General features: G+C 36.0%; 1 protein-coding gene across 1 annotated transcript in view; it reads left to right on the top strand.

Annotated features, from left to right (window-relative positions):
• VPS13B (vacuolar protein sorting 13 homolog B) overlaps window positions 1–22762 on the top strand; it is a 996174-nt gene that overhangs the window by 772265 nt on the left and 201147 nt on the right. The window contains exon 36 of the mRNA XM_043982862.1: window positions 18613–19020. Coding sequence (XP_043838797.1) covers window positions 18613–19020 — 408 coding nt within the window. The remainder of the gene's footprint in view (window positions 1–18612; window positions 19021–22762) is intronic.

The following is a 22762-nucleotide window of genomic DNA, read 5'->3' as shown; positions in this document are numbered from 1 at the left end:
TTGAACTCAGGTCATCCTGAATCAAAGGCCGGTGCTCTATCCACTGTACCACCTAGCTGCCCCAATATGATTTTTTTTTTAAAGAAAGGTCTTAAAGATATCCATCTGCCATTATTATAAATTATTTAGATCTCTGACAAAGTCTAATGTTTTTTGTCATAATTCACTTTAGAAGTAAGGGAAATGCAAAATTTTCTCTGCCAGTATTTCTTAACTTTAAGATGTCCCTGCAAGGATGTGAATGGGGAGCTTTTGAATTCAGCCATTTGGTTTGTTTTTCTGAGTATCAGTTTACTTAAATAGAGTAAGAAGAAAGCTATCCTTACCATTCATTGTAGCAGGAAGGAAATAGAGTTCAAGATCTTTCCATTTCTTTGCCATCTTTTTTTTTTTTAAAGCTGCTTGTTTACAATCCATGGGAACTAATGGCAAACCCCAACTTGTACATCAAAAAACTTCTTAAAAGTCCACTCTCCTACTCCAAATACAACAGTTGTCTCCATTAGCAAGGTCACTGGTTGGGGGAAACCTTGAAAACAGCAGCTACCAGAACCCCCTAGAATCATCTCTGCAGCAGGTGATAGATTAGTTGGAACAAATTGGAACCATTGTATTTCAGCAATCCTGGTTTCTTTCAAGCTGTTTTTAAAATGTCGTCATTTTAATACCCATTCGCAGCCCTGCGGAACAGTCCACAGCAGGTTAATTTGAATCATATGATGTGTCACTGCCCTCAGCTGACATGAGCTCCATTCCATGTGTGAAGCCATAATAAATCCATTCCCAACCGAGGCAAATTCCCCGTGAGAAGGTGAACTAATCCAGGCCTCACACTGGCATGCTAGCCCTCCATAATTGAAAGCAGGGCCACCTGTTCCCAGCACAGTTAGCCTATAGAGAGAAAATTAGCATTAGATCAGATACTTCTTATATTGAAAAATCATTCCTACTTCTTACAAGTTCAGCTGTAGGCTGCTTAGTATGACATCATAGAGAAACCCAGGAATGTGCCCACTTGATCCCAGTTTAACAGTTTTGTTAACCGTGGTGTTTGTTAGCTTTGAAATGAGATTTTTTTTTTGATTTAATGAAAGCTGACACGTGAGAAGGGGAATGGTGAGGGTGCAGACTTTTCTAATTAACTCAGGGTCATTTGTGAAAGCATTTGAGCTTTCTGGTAATTTTTTCATTGTTCTTTTGCAAGCAAGTTTTTGAACCATTGACACTGTAGCCATGAAATGACATTTAAATAAGAGGACCTTTAAAATGTGCTACGTTTGGGGAGGGCTAAATGCCCAAGTCATTTATATCATATTATTTTCATTTGTTTAACACATAAGTTAGCTTTTTGTAGACTATTCCCACCATTTAATGTTTGAACATATATGAAATACTTAACTTATGTAATAGGCTTACAGATACACAAATTAAGGAACTTAATTTCACAATCCTTTTAGCTTAATATTTATGTGTTGCCTACTGACCTAAACTTTGAAAACCAACTACTTTTTTCATTTTACCTTTTTCATTGTCATTGTTCCTTTCCTAGCATGATACAGGTAAGAATTGTGAAATAGTGGGAAAAATTCTAGAATCTCAGAGGACTTGGGTTCAAATTCCAACTCTGCCCTTACTACCTGCATGTATACAGGCAAGTTATCTAGTCAATAAACAAGTCAGTCAACAAGCATTTATTAAATATCTCATGCTCCAGGCACTAGACTAAATGCTAGAAATGTATTTTTGTCATCTAAACTTGACTTTTATTTCACTGTTTCCTCATGTGTAAAATGAGGGAATTGGATTCTGTGGCCTCCAGTGTAATTTCTCATTCTGGAACTGTAGTCCTATTGATTAGTCTTTTTATTTGTACATTCTTTAATGTTTCTGATTTCAGTCTAGCTTTATGTTGACTTTTTACTATTCTGCTTTTTCTTTGACTTGTTTCCTCTTTTAATAAGTTGTAATCTTATATGGTTTCCCCCCTTATTACTTATAGTTTATGTACTATTTTTATATTTTCATTCATTTTATTGCCAGTTTTCCCAATTTGGGGACTTTAAAAAGGTGTATAGCAAAATTGCCCTGAAAATTCCTAACATAAAACAAAATGTTTAATTAGAAAAAATATTTAAAATACTTTAAAAAGTACCCAATATAGTTTTATATAATTCAAATGTATTTTTCTTTCTTTCTTTTTTTTTTTTTTAGTGAGGCAATTGGGGTTAAGTGACTTGCCCAGGGTCCCACAGCTAGTATGTGTTAAGTGGCTGAGGCCAGATTTGAACTCAGGTACTCCTGACTCCAGGGCCGGTGCTCTAAAATGTATTTCTTTTATAGGAATATCACACACTTTCCAAAAGATTTATCAAAAACATAATTGTATGAATTTGTAGATATTTCTGGGTTTTTCTCAATAGCTCACTAATTATAAAGTAGCATTTCTAAGAGGCTATAGGGAGAAATTGATTTTAAATTAATGGTAAAAGTTAAAACAAGGATGGTACAATTGGAACTTTGTACCAGGAGGCAAAGTTAGGCGGATAATTGTTTCCCTGCAGTGGTCTAGAGCAGGGCTTCTTACACTTTTTCCACTTGCAACTCCTTTTTGCCTGAGAAATTTTTACACAATCCCGGGTATATAGGTAGATAAAATATGTATACAAATCCAACATTTACTGCCAAATTTTTCATGACCCCATATGGAGTCATGAGACGCTGTTTAAGAAACTTTGATCTAAAGACTGCTTTCCCTAAGAATGCATCACATTCCTGCCTTGGATTTCAATGCATTACAGAACCCTTCATGTCCCTGTCCCTAGTCCAAAGCTTGGTCTTTCCTTTCTGCAGATAATCTAACATCTTTTGAATAGTTGTGGCTGTCTTCTAGGAATTTCTGTAATGTTCTAGGACAATATAACAATGGCAGTGTCATCTGTAAACATGAGCATCTAGAGGATGTCACTGTCCAAAAAAGTAATGCATTGCAACTTCAACTCTGTGCTGGATCTTTTCCATCACAGTGGCAAACACCTTCAGCAAGCGTAATTTCTCCCTTTTTTCTTCTTCCCCTGATGTTTTTGATTAGAAGATTGTTGAACAGTGTTACTTCTATTGCTATTGCTTTTAAGGAATTTTGAATGATTGTTGATATATGGGTGAGGGATACCTCGTTGTAAAAGGGTTTTTTAAATTTATTTTATTTTATTTTTTTTAGTGAGGCAGTGGAGGTTAAGTGACTTGCCCAGAGTCACACAGCTAGTAAGTGTCAAGTGTCTGAGGCCGGATTTGAACCTAGGTCCTCCTGAATCCAGGGCTGGTGCTTTATCCACTGCACCACCTAGCTGCCTCTACTATGCTAAGTATTAAGGACACAAAGATAAAACCAAATAGTCCTTTCAAGGAGCTAACATTCTCAGAGATGACAGGGAATACATGTGTACAAATAAATACACGTTAATGTAAGAAGAGAGATTCTGTTTGAGTGACTCAAGAGTAGTCATAAAAAAAATATGGCACCTGAGTTGAACTTTGACACAAGCCAGGAATTTAAAGGAGTAGAATTGAGGAGGCAGTATATTCTATTCGTGAGCAATTGCTTGCCTGGAAAGATATGTCTTCACTGCCACCTCACAAGTTACTTAAAGATGTACGGAATGTAAGATCCCATTGCACTTACTGTTTATGATTTATTTTCAAAAACACATTTGATTTGGAATAGCAAAATGTCCCAATAAAGATTTTTCCAACAAGATTTCTCTCATATAGATACATACATATATACATATCTGAATCTACATTCTGATTTATAATTCCCATTTTCCATCAGCTGTTATGCCTTCTTAGTTTCAACTCCAAGCAACATCATGCCTCCCACTAGATAAGCTGATCACCTGAAATCTCATCACCATGCAAATTGACTCAGTTTTTGATACTCAACAAATTGCCTCTCCTCCCAGTTGGAGACTTGGAGGGGGGAGGAATAAATTCTTGCCAAAGTTGTCTTTTGCAAAAAGCTCAGAACTTTCCAGGTAACTGCATTTTCCATCAGTGGCTCTGCCTGCTTGGTTTCAGCTCAAAGTATCATCATGTCCTTATTCCAAAAACCTCTTGCTTCCCCCTTTTTTCAGCTTCCTTTTGTGTGTTGTCTTCCTCTACTAAATTGTAAGATCCCTGAGGGTAGGGATGTCTTTCTTTTTCTTTTTTGTGTCCCCAGCGCCTAGCAAAGTGTCTGGCACATAGTAGCTATTTAATAGACCCAAGGATATAAACAAACTGTTCTCAAAAGATGAAGGGAAAATTTGACAACCTAATGAAAGAGTGCTCCAAATCTCTCAAAAAGGGAAATGCACATCAAAATAACATTGAGGTTTTACCTCACTTCTCAGCAAACTGCAAAAATGATAAAAGATGGAAATTATCAGTGTTTGAATAGTCTAATAGCAGAAACACTGATGCATGGTTGGTGAAACTGGTAATAAGTACAACTATTCTGGAAAGCAATTTGGAATATGCAAATAAAGTGGCTAAAATGGCCATACCCTTTGACACAGAAATTCCACTTCGAGGTGTATACCTCCAAGAAAGTCACTAGTTGTTTGGTTTTTTTTGTTTGTTTGTTTGTTTTGTTTTTTAAAAGCTACATATACACCAAAATATTTAAAGCAGCACTTCTTGAGATCAAAACAGATACTTATTGATAGAGAAATGGCTAAACAAATTACAATGGATATTTTTAAAGTTTTTATTTTCACATTATAAACATTTATAGATTACTCCCACTTTGTGAGTCAAGTAAGAAATGATATAGTGACTTCATCTGAAAGTATATGCAACATTTCACATTTGTAGCATTCTCCCGCTACTTCTCTGCTTTTAACAAATAGTATTCAATACTCTTTCCGTCTCATTCCCCACACATTGAAAAAGAAAAGAAAAAGGAATTTCTTGTAAAATATATGCATACTGGAGCAGCTAGGTAGTGCAGTGCATAGAGTACCGGCCCTGGATTCAGGAGGACCTGAGTTCAAATCCAGCCTCAGATACTTATCACTCACTGGCTGTGTGAACCTGGACAAGTCACTTAACCCCAATTGCCTCACCAAAAAAAAGATATATATATATATATGCATACTAAAGCAAAATAAATTCCTTCATTGGCCATACACAAAAATAAATCTCTCTCATTTGGCACCCTAAATTCATCATGTGCCTACAATATAAAGCAGGTTCCACATCCTTGTATATTGGTCATAGTTCGTACACCTTTCAAAGTTGTTTCTACTATATTGTTATTATTCTATAAATTGTTCTTCTATTTCTGCTTGCCTCTCTCAGCACCAATTCATATAACTTCCCAAATTTTCTAAAATCATGTTTCCTCTTTTCTTACAATACTCCTTCATATCATATACTATAATTTGTTAGCCATTCCTCAATTGTTAGAAATCCTCTATACCCAGCTATGACATTACTAGGCTTATTCCCAAAAGAAATCAAAGAAAGAGGAAAAGATCCTATATGTACAAAACTATTTATAGCAGCTCTCTTTTTGGTACATGAATTTAATGGAATATAACTGTGCCATAAGAAATTGTAGATATGGTAAATACAAAGCATAGAAATACTTCCATGAACTGATACAGAGTGAAGTAAAGAGAACAGAGTAAATAGGGACGACCATTACACATTACTCAAAAATTAATGTTGTAAAATTATAAAGAACAAGCTTGGGCCCAAAGAACACATATGAAACTATTTCTATTCCCATTCTTTTGCAGAGGTAGAAAGTCCCCAGGTGTGGACAATTGCAAATATTATCTGATCTTTTCAATGTGTTGTGAGATTATACTGGTAATTTAGGCCACGTAAAAATAAAAGATAGCAGTAACTTTTTAAAAATAGAAGCATGTACTTATGATGAGAGAGGATACCTTCCTACTGTACTTTTCCCTGGTCAGTTTACATCTGTAATATTGTGGTAATTTCTGAGCATCACACTTTAGTTAGGACATTGGCAAACTGTTCATGTCCAAAGGAGGGTGAACAATATGATAAGGAAACTAAAAAACATACCATAATAACATTTGAAGAAAATCAAAATTGTTAGCCTAAAGAAGAAAAGACTTTTGATATTTGATGAATCAAATCAATCAAATATTTGATTATTGGGTTGTCATGTAGAGGAGGGCTTAGATTTTTACCTATTTAGCACTAGTAGGGAAAACTAAGCAAGGGATAGAAGTTGGAGAAAGGCAGATACAAGCAGCTCATTATTAGAAATAATAACTTTCCAATGTTTAGTACTGTTCAGAAGTTTAATGAGTTGTTTCAGGAGGTAGAGTTCTTCATCCTTGGAAATCTTTAAGAGAATATTGGATGATCATTTATGGGGATTTTGTAGAGGAAATTCCTGTTTAGGAATGAACTAGACTAAATTATATTCAAAGTTCCATTCAACTCTGATATTTTAAGATTTGGTACCCGTTTCCACCATTTTCAACATGGTCCACATCATCAGAAAAAAACGTGATTATCTCATTTGCCTCTTATTTCATCTCCTTAGCATCAGTCTTTTTCCCTCTTTCCCCTTAACTCCAGTTCATCCTACATCTCCCTTGTCATTTAGGACTGACATGTCTCTTCCCTCCCTACACTTTTCCTTCATGTTCTCCCACTACACCCTCATGAAACAGATCATCCCTTTTCAAATTTCTCAGTGTATTTGGTCTTGTTCTCTTCTCGTTCCTTTCACTTATCTTTGTATTGTACTGTAAGGAATTAATTATAATTTGGGGTTTCTATGACCCCATCTTTGGCTAAAAATAGAAACCCCGGCGAGTGCCCATGCACGCTGACCTCACGCGGGATACCCGCATGCCTACATGAGCCTGGCCAAATTATAATGAGGAAAGCCCCACCATGACAAGAAGCCTGGTGAGGACAAGTCAGGTGGTCTTTGTTGTCCAGAACTCGTCTCTGTAGAGCTGCTTGTTAGTTCTGTCCATCAGGGCTGCCAGCCACTTAGCTTGGAGCTGTATGTGTAGATGGACCTTTTTCCTGTGGGAGAGGGGACTTTTGGGAGAAAGCCGGGGAGGAGAAGTTTCGGTTTGGTGAGCATGAGAGAGGGAGAGGGATGCTGCGCAGCTGGTTCTCTTTGAAACTGCTGATTCTGGGTGGTGGTAAGTTTGTGAATCATATATTTTTTTTCCTTCCCCTATTCCCTTTTTCATAGTCCCTAGCTTTACTAACCTCACTTGTGTTTTAAAATTTGTTCCCATTAATAAACCCTGTTTTTATTATTGAAAAGAGGCTGTTAATCTCCTTTCTTACTCCAATATTATGGTGAGACGCCCAATTAACTCTCCCCATACTAAATTTGGCCTTTACAGTACATATTTGTCTATTTTCCCCAATAATATTGTCAGCTCTTGGAGAGCAGTGCCAACTTTGTCTTCTCTGTCTTTGCATTATCAACACTTAGCTTATTATCTTACATATAGTGGGAACTTAATAAATCTTTTCTGAATTAAAAGCCAAGCTCTCCTTGTTTTTCAAGGGATACCACATTCTTATCCCAACCTCAGGATCATAGTTTTTCCTTCTACATACCCAATGTGAACCTTTAGCTCCCAGGAAGGATTTTGTAATATCTCTACATTTCTGTCTTTGTCATTGCTGTACCTCAACCTAAAATGCCCATCCCTTTCCTCTTTACTTACTCAGATTTTGCCCATTCTTTCATGTGCCATTTCCTCCATTAGATCTACTTTTCTCTATCTCCCACTGACCTGTAACTTAGAATAGCATTTAGAGTCTTATATCACATAATTTAAACCTAATTTTATAGATCAAACTCTGTTCTTCCCCTTTATATCGTTCAATGATCATTTCACATGTCTATTGTTTTGAATACATCCTCTCAAAATATTCCCCATCTCATATGTTTACTGAAATTCCTTTCCACAGAGGGGATAAAACTTTATTTCAACAATTATAGATTAGACTAAAAAGCAAATGGTCTTCAAAATGCTGCAAATCACAATTAACTTCTTACATTAGAACATAGAACATGTGGAGAGTAAAACATAAGACTAGAAAGTTAGAAAGGGCACACTTACTACAGTTGTTGTAAATGTAGAAACAGTGAGGTTTGACAACAGTGAGGATATGTAGAGTGAGAATTAAGAGTCAAGGATAACACTGAGATTGCCACTTGCGTGACTAGGAGAATATTGTTATCCTCCACAGTAATAGGGAGAGTGGGAAGAAAGATAATGAGTTCTGTTTGGATATGTTGAGTTTGAGATGCTTACAGGATATCAAGTTCCAGATGTCCAAAAAGCCATTGGTGTGTGTTCAAGCTAAATATGCTTACATCATATATGTTGCATTTTGCACTATATTTGGTGTTATTTCTACAAAACACTGAAGGATATATGTGTATAAATAGTTACATATATCTGTGAATTGAAATCCTAAAAAGAGAAAAAGACCTATCTATACAAAAATATTTCTAGCAGCTCTTTTTGTGGTGGCTAAGAATTGGCAATCAAAGGAATGTCCCTCAGTTGGGGAATGGATAAAAAAGCTGTGGTACAAGATTGTAATCAAATATTATTGTGCTATAAGAAATGACAATCGGGATGATTTCAGAAAGGCCTGGGACTGATGTATAGTGAAGTGAACAGAATCAGGAGAACATTGTGCAAAGTGACAGCCATATTGTTTGATGAAGAACTGTGAATGACTTAACTATTCTCAGCAACACAATGATCCAAGACAATCCCAAAGGACTATTGATGAAGCATACTATCCACCTCCAAAGAAAGAACTGATATTGATGGAACACAGACTGAAGTATGCTACTTTTCACTTTCATTATTTTCTTTTGTTCAAGTTTCCTTATACAAAATAACTAATATGGTAATGTTTTATATAATCGCACAACTATGACATATCTGATTGCTTACTGCCTTGGTGGGGGAGGGCAGGGAAGAGGGAGAAAAAGAGGGATAGAATTTGGAACCCAAAACTTTAAATAAAAGATTCACAAAATTGGGGGGGGGGGAAGGCTGGAAGGTAAGAACAGGCCAGATTATGGCATATTAAAGGAGAACTGCACTTAGAATCTTAAGACCAGGGTTTGAATCCTCTCTCAGTTACTTCCTAAATACTCTTTGACATATCACAATACAACTTCTCTGGGCTCTAGTTTCCTGATTTGTAAAATCTAGAAATGGGGCTAAATAATCTCTTTAGGTCTAGTCTGTCTTGAACACCTGTGATCATAAGAATATGTCACAACTGGGGCATCTAGGTGGCACAGTGGATAGAGCATGGCCCTGGATTCAGGAGGACCTGAGTTCAAATCCGGCCTCAGACACTTTACACTTACTAGCTGTGTGACCCTGGGCAAGTCACTTAACCCCAATTGCCTCACCAAAAAAAAAAAAAAAAGAATATGTCACAACTTCCAAAAGCATAACTACTTTGAAGGGGACAGTAATCATTTAGGTGTATATATACATTATATACATTACTGTATTTTGATACACTCATGATCTTGATTGAAAGACATCATGGCTTAGTGGATAGAGAGTTGGCCTCAAAGGCAGGAAGACCTAGGTTCAAGTCCCACCTCTGACACATACTGTGTGACCCTGGCAAAGGACTTAGCTTCTACTTAGCTTCTCAGTGCCTTAAGCAACTCCCTAAAACTAGATTTCAGAGTAGGTGCCAACCTACATAGGAAAGAGTTTCCTCATGTAGGTTCCCTATACCCACATAATCAAAAGTCTAGTGCCTATCCCTTTGATCTGGGCTACCAGAATAGTTTGAAACCCATACATATCATCTTATTTAAGGTGACTCTTGCCCAGTTTTCCACATATTCTCCATGGGGAGAGGAGCTACAGAAGGCACCAGGTACTTTCTCTTATGCTTGTAATTGCTTTTTGTATGTTTGTTTTTGTTGATGATCAGCCATATTCCTTTATGGTCATGTCTCTTTTTTTACTGCCCTTCATTTGAGTGTTATTTGGCCAACAAGAGGATATGTTTAGTAGTAAAGATAATTCACATTGATCTATCATAGTCCCAAGGTGTATCTTTTGTCTATTACTTTATGAAATAGCACCACAAGAGGGCAAACCAGGTTAGGGGCTATGACTGGAGACACCAGGACAATTTCTCTGGGTGTCTTCATCTGCCGTGCTATCTCATTTACTTACACATCATTGTTCAGTGAAGCACTCGCATTTACAGTACAGATGGTTGAGTCTTTGTACTTTACTCCTTTGGTGAAAGCATACTGATATTATTGGATAGCTTTCCAATTTTTAAACTAATTCAGATGTGAGTACTCAATTTCCACTAGCAACATAAATGCCTTTTTTCTGAACAGTATAGCAAAAATCTCAATCTAAATTGCCAAACAAGTGAGGAAAATATATCAAAAATATGTGTGTGTGTGTGTGTGTGTGTGTGTGTGTATATATATATATATATATATATATATATATGTGTGTGTGTGTGTGTGTGTGTGTATAATGATATAAAGAGAACTGTGTCTCTTAGCTACTCTTAGGATTAAACAGAATGGACTCAATGCAAAAGGGACTTAAGTTAGAGATAAGGAAGGACTTTCTAGGGGCAGTGTTTTCTAAACACCAGAATGGAAAAGGCTATGGGAATATTCTTACCAGATTTCACAAAAATTAAATGAAATTCAATTTAAAAAGTAATGCATGCTTACTTCTGCTATAAGTATAATATATGTTATAGATGTAGTACTACCTAAAATCAGTCAGTCATTCAATGTGAATTTAGACACTTGTTATGTATCAGATATGGCACTATGTTCTAGGGCTTCAAGAGAGGCAAAAAAGCAGCAAAGAAGCCATGAAGTGATGCTTGAGGGTGCACCAGCTCCAGAGGCAGCATGGCACAATGGAAAGAGCCCTGCCCTTAAATTTAGACGTCTTCCATTCTAATCCCATTTTCACTATGACTAGCTCTGTGATCTTGGGCACTTAGCATCTGTAACCCTCAGTTTCCTTATCTGTAAAACAGATATAATACTGACACTACCTGCCTTATATGGCTATTGTAAGAAAAGTACTTTAACACCCTATATGAATGTGAGCTGTTACACTCACTAGAGCTGATAAAGTAAGGTTTGCTCAGATTTCCCATTTCTGGGCTATACATTCAACAAACTTGTGTTGAAAAATTTTTTTTTCTATAGTATTTTAGTGACACACCCACCCAAGTAGGAAATGATTGTGTTCCTAAGAAACCTTGCTTGTCTAAAATATTTTTTGCCTTATCTTTTGCTAATAAAATTCCAGAGGAAGAAATACTTTACATAGGTTTCCTTTGCTAGTGTTTTGATTTGGTTATAACAAACCATATTGAATCCATTGGGTTTTTTGTAATAGATTTCAAAATACATCATAAGTGTAAGTAATATGATGACTAATGGGTCAAGTGAAGTTGGAACATTTTAAATGAGAAAATAGCTGGAAACAGTTTTCAGGAAACTTGTGCAGTTGATTTTTGGTCCCCCACAAGGTGTGCATTAACATAAACTTAGTGGAATCACCTCTGGGCTTTGAATTCCCTCTCTGATTTCATTATTACAATATGATTTTTTTCCCCTTTCACTGTTAAGTCATCTCCTGGTGTGATGGGAACATAAAATAAGTGTAATTTATTTATATTTTTCTAATCTCCTTTTAACTCAATAGTCATTTTGCCATTCTGTTTCCTGGTAGCTGTTCAGAAAGTTTTGAAGGGTAATTAGGAACTAATAATTGACAGGCATGGATATACTTGGTAACCTAAAGATAAAGAGTCTGTTCTGGGAATGGTGAGAAAACAGAGCTGGCAGAAAAGTAGATGACTCAGCTGGGAGATTCTTTATTACAATAAATTCCCTAAATCTAAACTCTGAAAACAATCCATTTAGTGAAGTTCAATCAGCTTGGAGAAAAAAATCATTTCTAACACTAAGGCACAGTGATCTGCTAATCATTGGAAACCTAATCCACTTTAGTTATCTATGCACAACTTGCTAGCCAGTTATATTTCAACACATTATTCTTAAATATCAGGTCTTTAAAAAAAAAAACAACTTTCATGATAGAGGACCATACATTGCTCCTAATGCTTCATTTGAATTGTAATTTTCTAGTCCATTTTTATCTTAATGTTAATTTTTAATCATTTTAAAAAGCCAAAGTATAAAATGACAAAAATGACTTGTTCAACTTTTTTTTTATTTTTTGTCTTAAAATGCCAAATTTTCATGTTTCATAATCTTTTCCCAGTTGTAAAAATAATCTTCCTGTCATTATGAGACTGCTAAAATATTTGCAACAAGAGCTCCAGTTTCTGAAAAAAGGAGGAAAGGAAAGGGATAGAGAAGGAGAAATCAGGGAAGGAGGGAAATGGAGGAAGAAGGGGAGAGAAAGAGATCCTTACTACTTCTAAGTGTTGCTAGGTGGTAATAATAATATAGATTTGTTGAGTTATCACATGTGACAGTGACATCATGATTTGTTGATGGACATACACATGCTGAAGTAGTTTTTAAAACAGTGATCCATCTAATTTGTATTGCTTCTAATTTTAGCACATACTTGTTTGCTGTCTCTGGGTGAATATGGTGCTTAGGAAAGCAATACCTAGTATTACAATATAACCTCCTGAATCCAATTCCACTTATCTGGTTCTTGGCCTTCCATGAGAATTGGCTCACTCGAATGGGACCACTGCAGCCCCTGTTTACAACGTTTCTACATGTAGTACACATGTCCACACTTCCTGGGGTATCCTTTGTGTAAGAATTAAAAAAGAACCACTTGGTCAACGTCTATGTAAAAATGTAGAACTTACAGTTGTATATAAGAGAAGTTAGGACATTTAGGACTTTGCTTTGGAGTTTTGCTTACCTAAATCATTTTGTTGTTGTTGTTGTTGTTGTTGTTTTAGTGAGGCAATTGGAGTTAAGTGACTTGCCCAGGGTCACACAGCTAGTAAGTGTTAAGTGTCTGAGGCCGGATTTGAACTCAGGTACTCCTGAATCCAGGGCTGGTGCTTTACCACTGCGCCATCTAGCTGCCCCACCTAAATCATTTTTGATCCTAAGCATTCTAGATAGACAATGTTATACTATAGTACTGTAAACAGAGGTGGACATATTAGGATGAAAACAAGGTAGATTTGTATTAACCAGGCAATTCTTATGTAAGCATTATACTGTGTAGCTTATCTTGAATTTGATAGGTAAAATCTCTACTTAGTATTTACTTGGTTTTGTAATATGAGATTTATAAATACTTATACCATCTTCTTTCTTTTTTTTCTTTTTCTTTTTTTTCTTTTTCTTTTTTTTTTAAGTGAGGCAGTTGGGGTTAAGTGACTTGCCCAGGGTCACACAGCTAGTAAGTGTTAAATGTCTGAGGCCGGATTTGAACTCAGGTACTCCTGACTCCAGGGCTGGTGCTCTATCCACTGAGCCACCTAGCTGCCCCTACCATTTTATTTCTGATTAAATAGAAATTGAATCCAGTTCTCCAAGTGAAGAAGCTAGTGCCTTTACATTATACTGGTCATTAATAAGATAACCTTCCTTTTTTTTCCATGGTGACTCTTAATTTTATCTCAAAAAAATAGACCCTTATTAGATCTAACATATTCTTTCCTGTTACCAAAGTTGATTGGTTCTTACCAAATTAACTTATATTTTATACCAAATACTCATTTTCTGATCTTTTTAAAAATAATAATAGTTTTTAAATGACCAAATATCATTATCTATACTGACTCGAGGTTCCTTGTTTTCATATTCATAACTGTATATTAGTAGTGCCAGGAACTGGTACCCAGTCTTCTAAGGTCTCCTTGGTGATAAAGCCTCAGTAGAACTTTTTTTTTCTTCAGTTTTTCTTGCTATTTTCTGTTCACTACTACAGAAGAGCTCTGTCCCTACTAATGTAGAGCTTGCATAAATATCCCTCTCTGATATTAGAATGCATGTCTTTCCAGAGGAAAAAAGTTCTAAAAAACTGACCTGGAAAATAGAATGAGAAAGAACATCGGTGTAGCAGCAGCATTACTGTTATCTTCCTAGCTTGATCCACTTTATTTTTGTTGTTGTTGTTCCTCTTATCAATATGAAATTGTTACTTTTCCTATTCCCATTCAGGGCTACCTTCACTACACAATAAAAAAAAAAACCCACCAGATATACTGAAAACTAAGACAGATAATTCTTTCTTTGGCATTTCCATTTCTTTCCAGAAAGTTGTAGTATTGGTTCATTCCACTAAATTTGTGGTTTTTAAAAATTCTTGTTAAAATACTACATGGTAAGCAACCCTGAAGGGAAAAGAGTTGTTTTTGATACATTTACACTATAACTTTTGAAGATATACACATATATAAAGATATACACACACACACCTTTGGACTAGACCTGTGATTTCATTAGTATGGGGAACTCCCAGATAAGGTAACTCACTCTTACTGATGTACTTACTTTGCAGTTTGTAGTTTAGAGTTGCCTATACCATTGAGAGGTAGACCATTAACCTAGGGGTCCCAGGATCATAAGATAGTATATACCAGAGATAGGACCAGAACATAAGTTTATTCTCTATCCACTGTATCATGCTGCTAATCATTACTATATCATCTTCTTTATCATCATTTAGATTATATTGTTATATTACAGTACATTACATTATATTACTTATATTATGTCCTGTTATGGTAGTCCTTATTATATGTAAAGGTGTAGTCTAGAAAGTGGAAGGAAGAGCCCTAAGAAACTCCTTTTAGCCTTCTTCTGGGGACCTCAAGCTTCTGAGAGACGTTCTGGCTTAGAGGATAGAGAACTATGCCTGAAGTCAGAAATACTTGAGTTTGCATCTCATCTTGGATACTTACTGTTCATGCTTAAGTCATCTCATCTCTTTGACCCCTGGTTTCCTATACTGTAAAATTGGGATATAATAATACTTAACATGTAGCTTAGATGACCATTGTGAGAACCGACAGGTATAATGTAAAGCATTCTGTAGACTTTAAAAAACCTTCTGACTGTCAAATATTATTGTTAGCTGTAAACTGAAGCTTGCAATACTTGCATCACATCTCTCAGGATGGTCGTGGGGAAAGAACTTTGTGAACTTAAAAGCACTATTATCATGTTAATGGTGATGATGATAACTATGACAATTCCCAGATAGCTCTAGTAACTTTGGCCAATTTTCTCAGGTCTTCACAATTCATCTTTTCTATAGATTCAGGCACTGAGAGCTGTAGGTAGACTCTCTTTTGAGGAGCCCAAATTTATTATTATTATCATCATTCAGAAACTAATCACTATCAGCATGTAATAATTAGCTAACAATCAGCATTATGATATGCTAATAATAATATTTACATTAATTTGAGTATTTGGAGACAGTCAGTAGACAGTGCTGATACCCCAAAAGCAGCTGGGGGAGGTGGGGCAAGGAAAAAGAAGTCCTGGTTGGCTAATGCTGGAAGAACTTCCCTGTACTTTCTTTGTTGTTATCATCCTGTCACCCAGGAAGGATTTTTTAAAACATGTGCAGGGTATTTCTTCCTTATAAAAATGTGTTTGGCTAACCCTAGCAACATTTGAAAATGCATTTTATTTAATAGTATTTGAAAGTCACATGGTTCATTTTTCTCCTTCTTCACCTTCTCCACCCCCCAAACTGCTTCACCTCCCAGAGAGAGAGAGAGAAAGAAGGGAAAAGAGAGAGAGGACATCGTGTATTCTTTCCACTGATTCTTTCATTTGTAGTGGGTGGGAGCAGATCTAGTGTCAAGAGCCCTCAGTTTGACTTAGTAGCCTAAATCTTGAATCCTGGTTCTACTATTTACTAGTTACCTGACCTTGGGCAAGTAACATAACTTTTTGGGGACTTAGTTTCCTTGCCTATAAAAACAAAACAAAACTGAGTTGATCTAGAAAATCTCTATAAACCTTTCTACCTCTTAAGCCTCTGATCCTATATCTCTCTTATTTGTACATATCCAAATGTTGTGAGTTCCTCGGGAACTGTATTTTTTTTCTTTATATGTCAGGTACTTAGTACAGTTTCTGGCACATAATAAACACTTAAGAAATACTTATTATGCTGACTAAACATGGTTACTTATTCCCACCCTATGTTAGTTTGTTTATGTTTTTTTTAACTTCTGTATATTTCTGAAAGTCAGGCAGGTACTCAAGAAAGGATAGATATATCAAGTGTCTCTTATATAGAGAGCACTGCGCTACATCACAAGAGAGATGCAGATCTTAGATAAAGTATGTTTCCTGCCCTCAACTCGCATCATAGTTTATTAATGGGGATAGGATAACAGCACAGAAAGCTATAGTATAAGGCATTATGTGATAAACTAACCACTCACCAAACAAAGTTGTATGTAAGAGTGAAGAAGGAGGTCATTACTCATCCCTGGGGGAATTAGTAGGAGAAATACTTCCCAAAGCAGATACCATTTGAATTCAGCTTTAGGAGATAGATAGGAATTGGACCAAAGAAATAAATGATGAAGAGAAGGTCTTCTGAATATACAGAACTGCCTGATAAAGGCATGAAGTTGTGAGAGTATAGTGAACAGTTAAAACAGAGAGTTATCCACTTTGGCCCTAGGAGAGCGTAACCAGCTAGGGAAGTAGAAAGGCCTCTGAGGGCCCTTCCAATTTAGAGACTGTGGAAGTAATAGGAGAGAAGACTGGGAAATAAGGGTGGCATCAAATTGTAGGAACCCTTGGATGCCAGGCAGAAGAGTTCAGATTTTTTTTCTGTAGCCAATGAAGAAGCAGTAAAGACTGTTGAGCACAAGAATGATCTTTAGAAAAATGTTTCATAAAGAAACTACATATATAAAATTTGGGGAAAGACTTAATTAATAGGACCTAAGTATAGGAACCGGGGAATCATATTAGAATCCAGTTCTGGTGCGCGCACGCTCGCTCTCTCTCTCTCTCATATATATATATAATTTGAATTGAATGATATGCTGCTGTTGCAGATTCTTACAAGATCTTTGGCTACATTAATAGGTTCATAGCATGTAAGAAACAGTATTTCTGTTAAGTAAGACAGCTTTAGTGAGCTGGATCTATCACTAAGAAATATTTTTTTCCGGCAGTTATATGAAGAATGAGAGATTCCGGGGCAGCTAGGTGACGCAGTGGATAAAGCACCAGCCCTGGATTCAGGAGTACCTGAGTTCAAATCAGGCCTCAGACACTTGACACTTACTAGCTGTGTGACCCTGGGCAGGTCACTTAACCCCCATTGCCCCGCCAAAAACAAAAAACAACAACAAAAAAGAGTGAGAGATTCTATGTAGGTGGTGATGAATACTTGACCTAAGGTGGGGGCAGTAAAAAGATAAGGACTTACTAACTTGCAGTCTTTTGTGGAAGAGGAATCTATGGGACTCAGTAAGTATTGCATATGAGAGGGAAGGGAGAGAGAAGAGACAAAGATCATCTAAATATTACAATCACAGTAAACAAGCTGGTGTTGCTACAAACAACAGTAATAAATAAAGTCCAAAGTCACAGGAGATTTATGGAGAAAAATAACCAATTCAGTTCTGAGCACAGTCAGTTTGAGGTGTTAGTATATCATCCAAGTAGAAGTAACCTGTAAACTATTAATTTCCTAACAATTAGAACTATCCAACAGTAGAATGGCCTGGCCCATGAGGCAATGGGTCCCCTCTCACTAAGGGGCTTCAAGCACATGCTGGACGATCACTTAGTGCAGGGTGTATTGTAGTGGCCATTCTTTTTGGAATATGTATTTTATTAGATAGCCTCTGAAGTCCTTTCAAACTCCGGGGCAGCTAGGTGGCCCAGCAGATAGAATGCTGGGCCTGGAGTCAGGAAAACTTATCTCTGTGAGTTCAAATGTGAGCTCAGACACTTACTAACTAGCTGTGTGACCCTGGGCAAGTCACTTAACCCTGTTTGCCACAGTTCCTCATCTGTAAAATGAGCTGGAGAAGGAAATGATAAACCACTCTGGTATCTCTGCCAAGAAAACCCCAAATAGAGTCAGAAAGAGTCAGACATGACTGAAAAATTACTTACTGACACAAAAGATTCTATTACTAATGAATCCTCTTACACATAGTTGACAATAAAGATCTGGAACTCAAGAGAGGTTAGGGCCAAAGATATAGAAGATATAGATTTGGTGGTAATCTGGCGATCACATCCCTAAAAAGTGTTTGAGATTGCCAAGCAAGAGTATAGACAGAAAAGAGGGAAGACTATGGACCCTTAGGGTAATGTTTTATACAGGAATTATATAAAATATGGGGAAAGACTTATTAAACATATGAAAGATAAGGAACCTGGGAATCCTACTGGACCTTTGAATGACAACATTCCTTAATAAATATTTATTGAGTTGAATGATGTAGTGCCATTATGACAAAATCTAACATGATCTTAGGGTGCATTAATAGGATTGTGATATGCAAGAAAAAGTTTCTATTCGATAAGATAACCAGTGATTTTTCTCGTCTCTTTATATTTTATAGCGGACATCAATTTGGATATATCAAAGCCTTTGAAGGCAAACCTGAGTTTTGCCAAACTAGATCAAATAAACCATTTTCTGCAGAAGATCACAAATGCTAATGGCTCTGAGGGCAGCACGGAGGCTTCTGCTCTGTCAGACGCCGTACTGAACAAGGATGAGCTATTAGCATCCAAATGTTCCCGTGGAAAGCTGCCTGTTCTTGTAGGACAAGTTGATGGAGTACAAAAGGTTCCAGTTCAAGAAAACATGTGGAGAGCTGTTTCCTGCTTTCAGAAAATTTCTATCCACACGGCTCAGATAGTGGTTTCCATGGAAACCGTACCACATCCTAAGAAGCCGTGCCTCTTAGCATCTTTATCAAGCCTCAGTGGAAGCCTGAATGTTAAGGGAGGACAGAGGACACCTGGTGAGTCAGTTGTGTATATATTCCTATCAGTCGTGTGTGTGTGTGTGTGTGTGTGTGTGTGTGTGTGTGTGCGCGCGTGTGTTTGTGTGTGGTCTCTCAACCACTAAAGTTACATAATTTTGAAGATAATCTTTTAAAATTTAAGAGTATTAGCACTGTGGCCAATTTCTGCTTTGGTCTTAAGTATCCAAGATAAGTTGGGAGTAAATTACTTGGGCCCTTGAGTCTTAACACTGCATACTGGAACTTTCAAGATCCATGTCTTGAAAGCAAATCATAGAAGTATTTTTGAAAAGTACTTTTGAAATGAGTTAACTTCATTTCAGGTCTTCTCTTTGCCAGCTATATTTTAGGTGTGTGATTTTATTAATTTCATTCATTGGAGTTAGTGCTTTTAGATAAGAATTCTTTACTAAATGAAGGTGTACTAAATAAAGACTAGGCCACTCAGAGTTTAGCAAATATTTTTTTTTCTTTTAAGGTCTATTTTTTTCTTATTTTTTACTTAATAGTCCTACACCAAGTCAGACATCTCCTATCTCACCAAGGAAAGGAGGAAATTGCACTTCCTGAATTCTTAGCCAGAAGGAAGATTGGTTATTACAGTTAAACATATTTTGGCTTAATTTTAATGTTTTAAAAATGTACATATTCTATTCATTGTATGTATTGTTCTACTTACTCTTACTTCATAATGTATGTTCCCCTATGTTCCTCTGAATTCCTCACATCCATGATCTTTACAATGCAATGATATTCCATTAAATTTATCTTCCTCAATTCATTCAGCAACTCTCCATCAATGGCCAACCATTTTATTTCCAATTTTTTACTTCCACAAAAAGTTCAACCATCATTTTCTCAGGTTCATGACTCTTTCCTGTCCTTAAAGTAGTTGCATTGCAATCGACAGAGTGAGGCCTGTCAGAAAAGATGTGATTACATGATCACATGCCACAACCTAACATCAGGAGGATTTGAAATGCTATAAAATAAATTCAATTGGAATATCAGGAGGTGAGAAATTATCTCTCATTAAAGAGCTTAGTCTTTTTCCCCTCCTGCCAGAACTGAGCTTTTATGCGTTTTTTTCAGTGAGTAAAGGGAAGGCAAAGGGTGCAAGGGGAGGGAAGTGTGAGAGGCAAGGCACAGGTGGGAAATACAGTTTTCAATCATAGAAACTTTGCTACTGTAAAAGTTTAGGGCAAAATGCCAAGAAATTCACTCTAAAATCAAAAGCAGCAAATGGGAAGCATTTTTTCGATTTTATTTGCATGGAAGAATTTGGAAGCAAAACTTTGTATTTTTTGTAACTTTAGATCAATTGCTTACCAAATTAATTGAGTGGCATATTAACACTAACTGGAAGTAAGCCACATATAGCCAGTTGGCACAACACACTAAGAGATAACGAAAATGGCCTGTAGTTGAGAAATAGGAATTCTAGGCCAAGAAAGGTGATTTATTTCCCTCTCATCAGAAATATTTGTGACCAAGCCAGCTAAACACAGTGCACTTTTTTATTGTTTTAAAAGTTAGAAATGAAAAATGTAAGGTTCATGGAACATGAAAGACTGTGAAATGCTGGAGGCTGAAATTCCTGATTTATCCATAAATAAATTGGAATACAGACAGGAACACTGGGCCCATTCCCACGCTTTTCTAGTTGTATCTTAATCATAGTCAGAAAAGTCCAGAAAGCAAACATTGTTAAAGAGGAGTTTAAGGATTATGTTTAGAGATCTAGGTGCCTTTTCTTTTCCCTTCTTCCCTTAACTCCTACCCGCTTTGTTAAACTTGCATTTTATCAGCTATCAATGGTATGTGTCAGCAGAGAAGTTGAAAACAAAGCTAGGTTCATTCTGTCTTTTACCTTCAGATTTTCTTCTCATACTTGAAAAAAAGAAATAATTTGTTCTAAGGAGCCTCAAAACCTATTGCAGTTCTAGTTATATTTCTTAATCCAGCTAACTGCAAGTTTAGAGAATGAGTCTTCCTGAACAAACTTTACACATAGCTCTCTACTGTGTATGCCCAACGAATTTTAAAATAAAGTAATTATAATGTCAAAACTCATCCCAATGGGAATTAGTCATTTGTTATGAAGAACATTCCTGTGAGACATTAAAGAATACCAGATTTGTTTTCTACATTTATTCTTCATGTTATGGAATACTTGGGCTTTTTGAAAAGAAGAAAGAAAAAAGAAATACTCATTAAAAAAAGTATTAACTAATTCACTAGCAGAGTCAAGACCTAATTACTGCTTAAAACTAAATCCTGGAAAATTATAATTGACAGATTGCTCACTAGTTGATAATATCATTTTAAAAAATTAAACTGGATTTTAAAGCATTGAAAATAAGATTTGAGTATAGATTCCTTTGTACTATGGAGTATTTTATAAATTAATATTTTGTATTCCCAGTAAAACTGCTATAAATTTAAAATTATTAGATAAACCAAAAAGGTAAATTTGGCAAAATATTTAAAAGAAAAAAAATACAGTAGCTTTATTACAAAGAGAATTTTAAGGACTTGGAATATTTTTATAAAACGGTTCTCAATATTTATTCCTGAAAACGTTTATAGCTATACCTCTGAGCTCAACTGAGTTAATGTCAGATTTTTATAGTTTCAATCTAATACACAAATACTTGACTGTGTCTTTGATTTTACAGTCATATAACTGTTGTGACCATCTGCAGCAGCTGTGCTTTCCGAATTATTTGCTGAACCAAATTGAGCACAGTGACAAAAGTAGTCATCTCAGATGTACTGTTAAAACAGAAAAAGAAAAAGGAGTATTGCTTTGGTACAGTATGGCCATCTGTTGTACAGATGTTATTGTATAGAATGACTTAAGATAAAATAATTGTAGAAAATTTTCATTAAAACCTCAACAATTTGCACTTGTTTACGTGAATCTGCATAACTCCCCAATGAGACAACACACTTGGGGTTTCTTTGGTTCTCACTCGCTTTCTCTTTGATCCTTTTTGATGTGCTGACTTTAATAAACACAGTCAAAAACACTGTGCAAAAACATCATGGAAAAAACTACAAAGGAACAATTATAGCAGCAGAAACTACTCTAATCCCTTACTTACGCAAGCTATTTTTAGGGAAATATGTTTTTTTACACATTTTATGTGACAATGTTATATAAACAGCGTAAACGGCCCTTTTCCAGATGAGTTTTAATTTAGAAGCCGAAATGGATTTGTAATGCAAGAGGAATCTTGTGTGCTAAGTATTATTTAGAAAAACACAATTGAGAACGTGTTGTAAGCATGTTTCCTCACTTGTGAGAGGTACAACAAAATCTTCTGACCTTACCTAATGACTTTATTTTTCATCTTTTAAATTAACATCAGCTTTGGGGAGGAAGGGGGTAGAAAGAAGTAGGGGGGAAACAAAAGTGTAGAAGAGAAAAAGAGCCATTTTTTTCCATGAGACGTTTTCTGTAAGAATAATCTTAAAGTCTTCTATTTAACTTATGCTCTTTTTAAACTGAAACTTAAAAAATAGTGTATTGCACTGTTCAGTTGAATTATTTTTATCCTTTTGAACAAAATGAAATGGAATAATTGATTCTACGGCTAAATATTTTCTTCTTTAAAAAAGAAAAAAACAGCTCCACCATTCTTAGCCTACGTACTAGGCTGTTCTGCAACCCCAAGTATGAGCATTTCAAGGGATGTGATTTTTTTTCCTTTTCTTTATTTCTATCTCTTTTTCT

The sequence above is a fragment of the Dromiciops gliroides genome, chromosome 1, assembly GCF_019393635.1.
Source record: "Dromiciops gliroides isolate mDroGli1 chromosome 1, mDroGli1.pri, whole genome shotgun sequence".
Lineage (NCBI taxonomy): Eukaryota > Metazoa > Chordata > Mammalia > Microbiotheria > Microbiotheriidae > Dromiciops > Dromiciops gliroides.
This window is presented reverse-complemented; position numbering and strand designations above follow the sequence as displayed.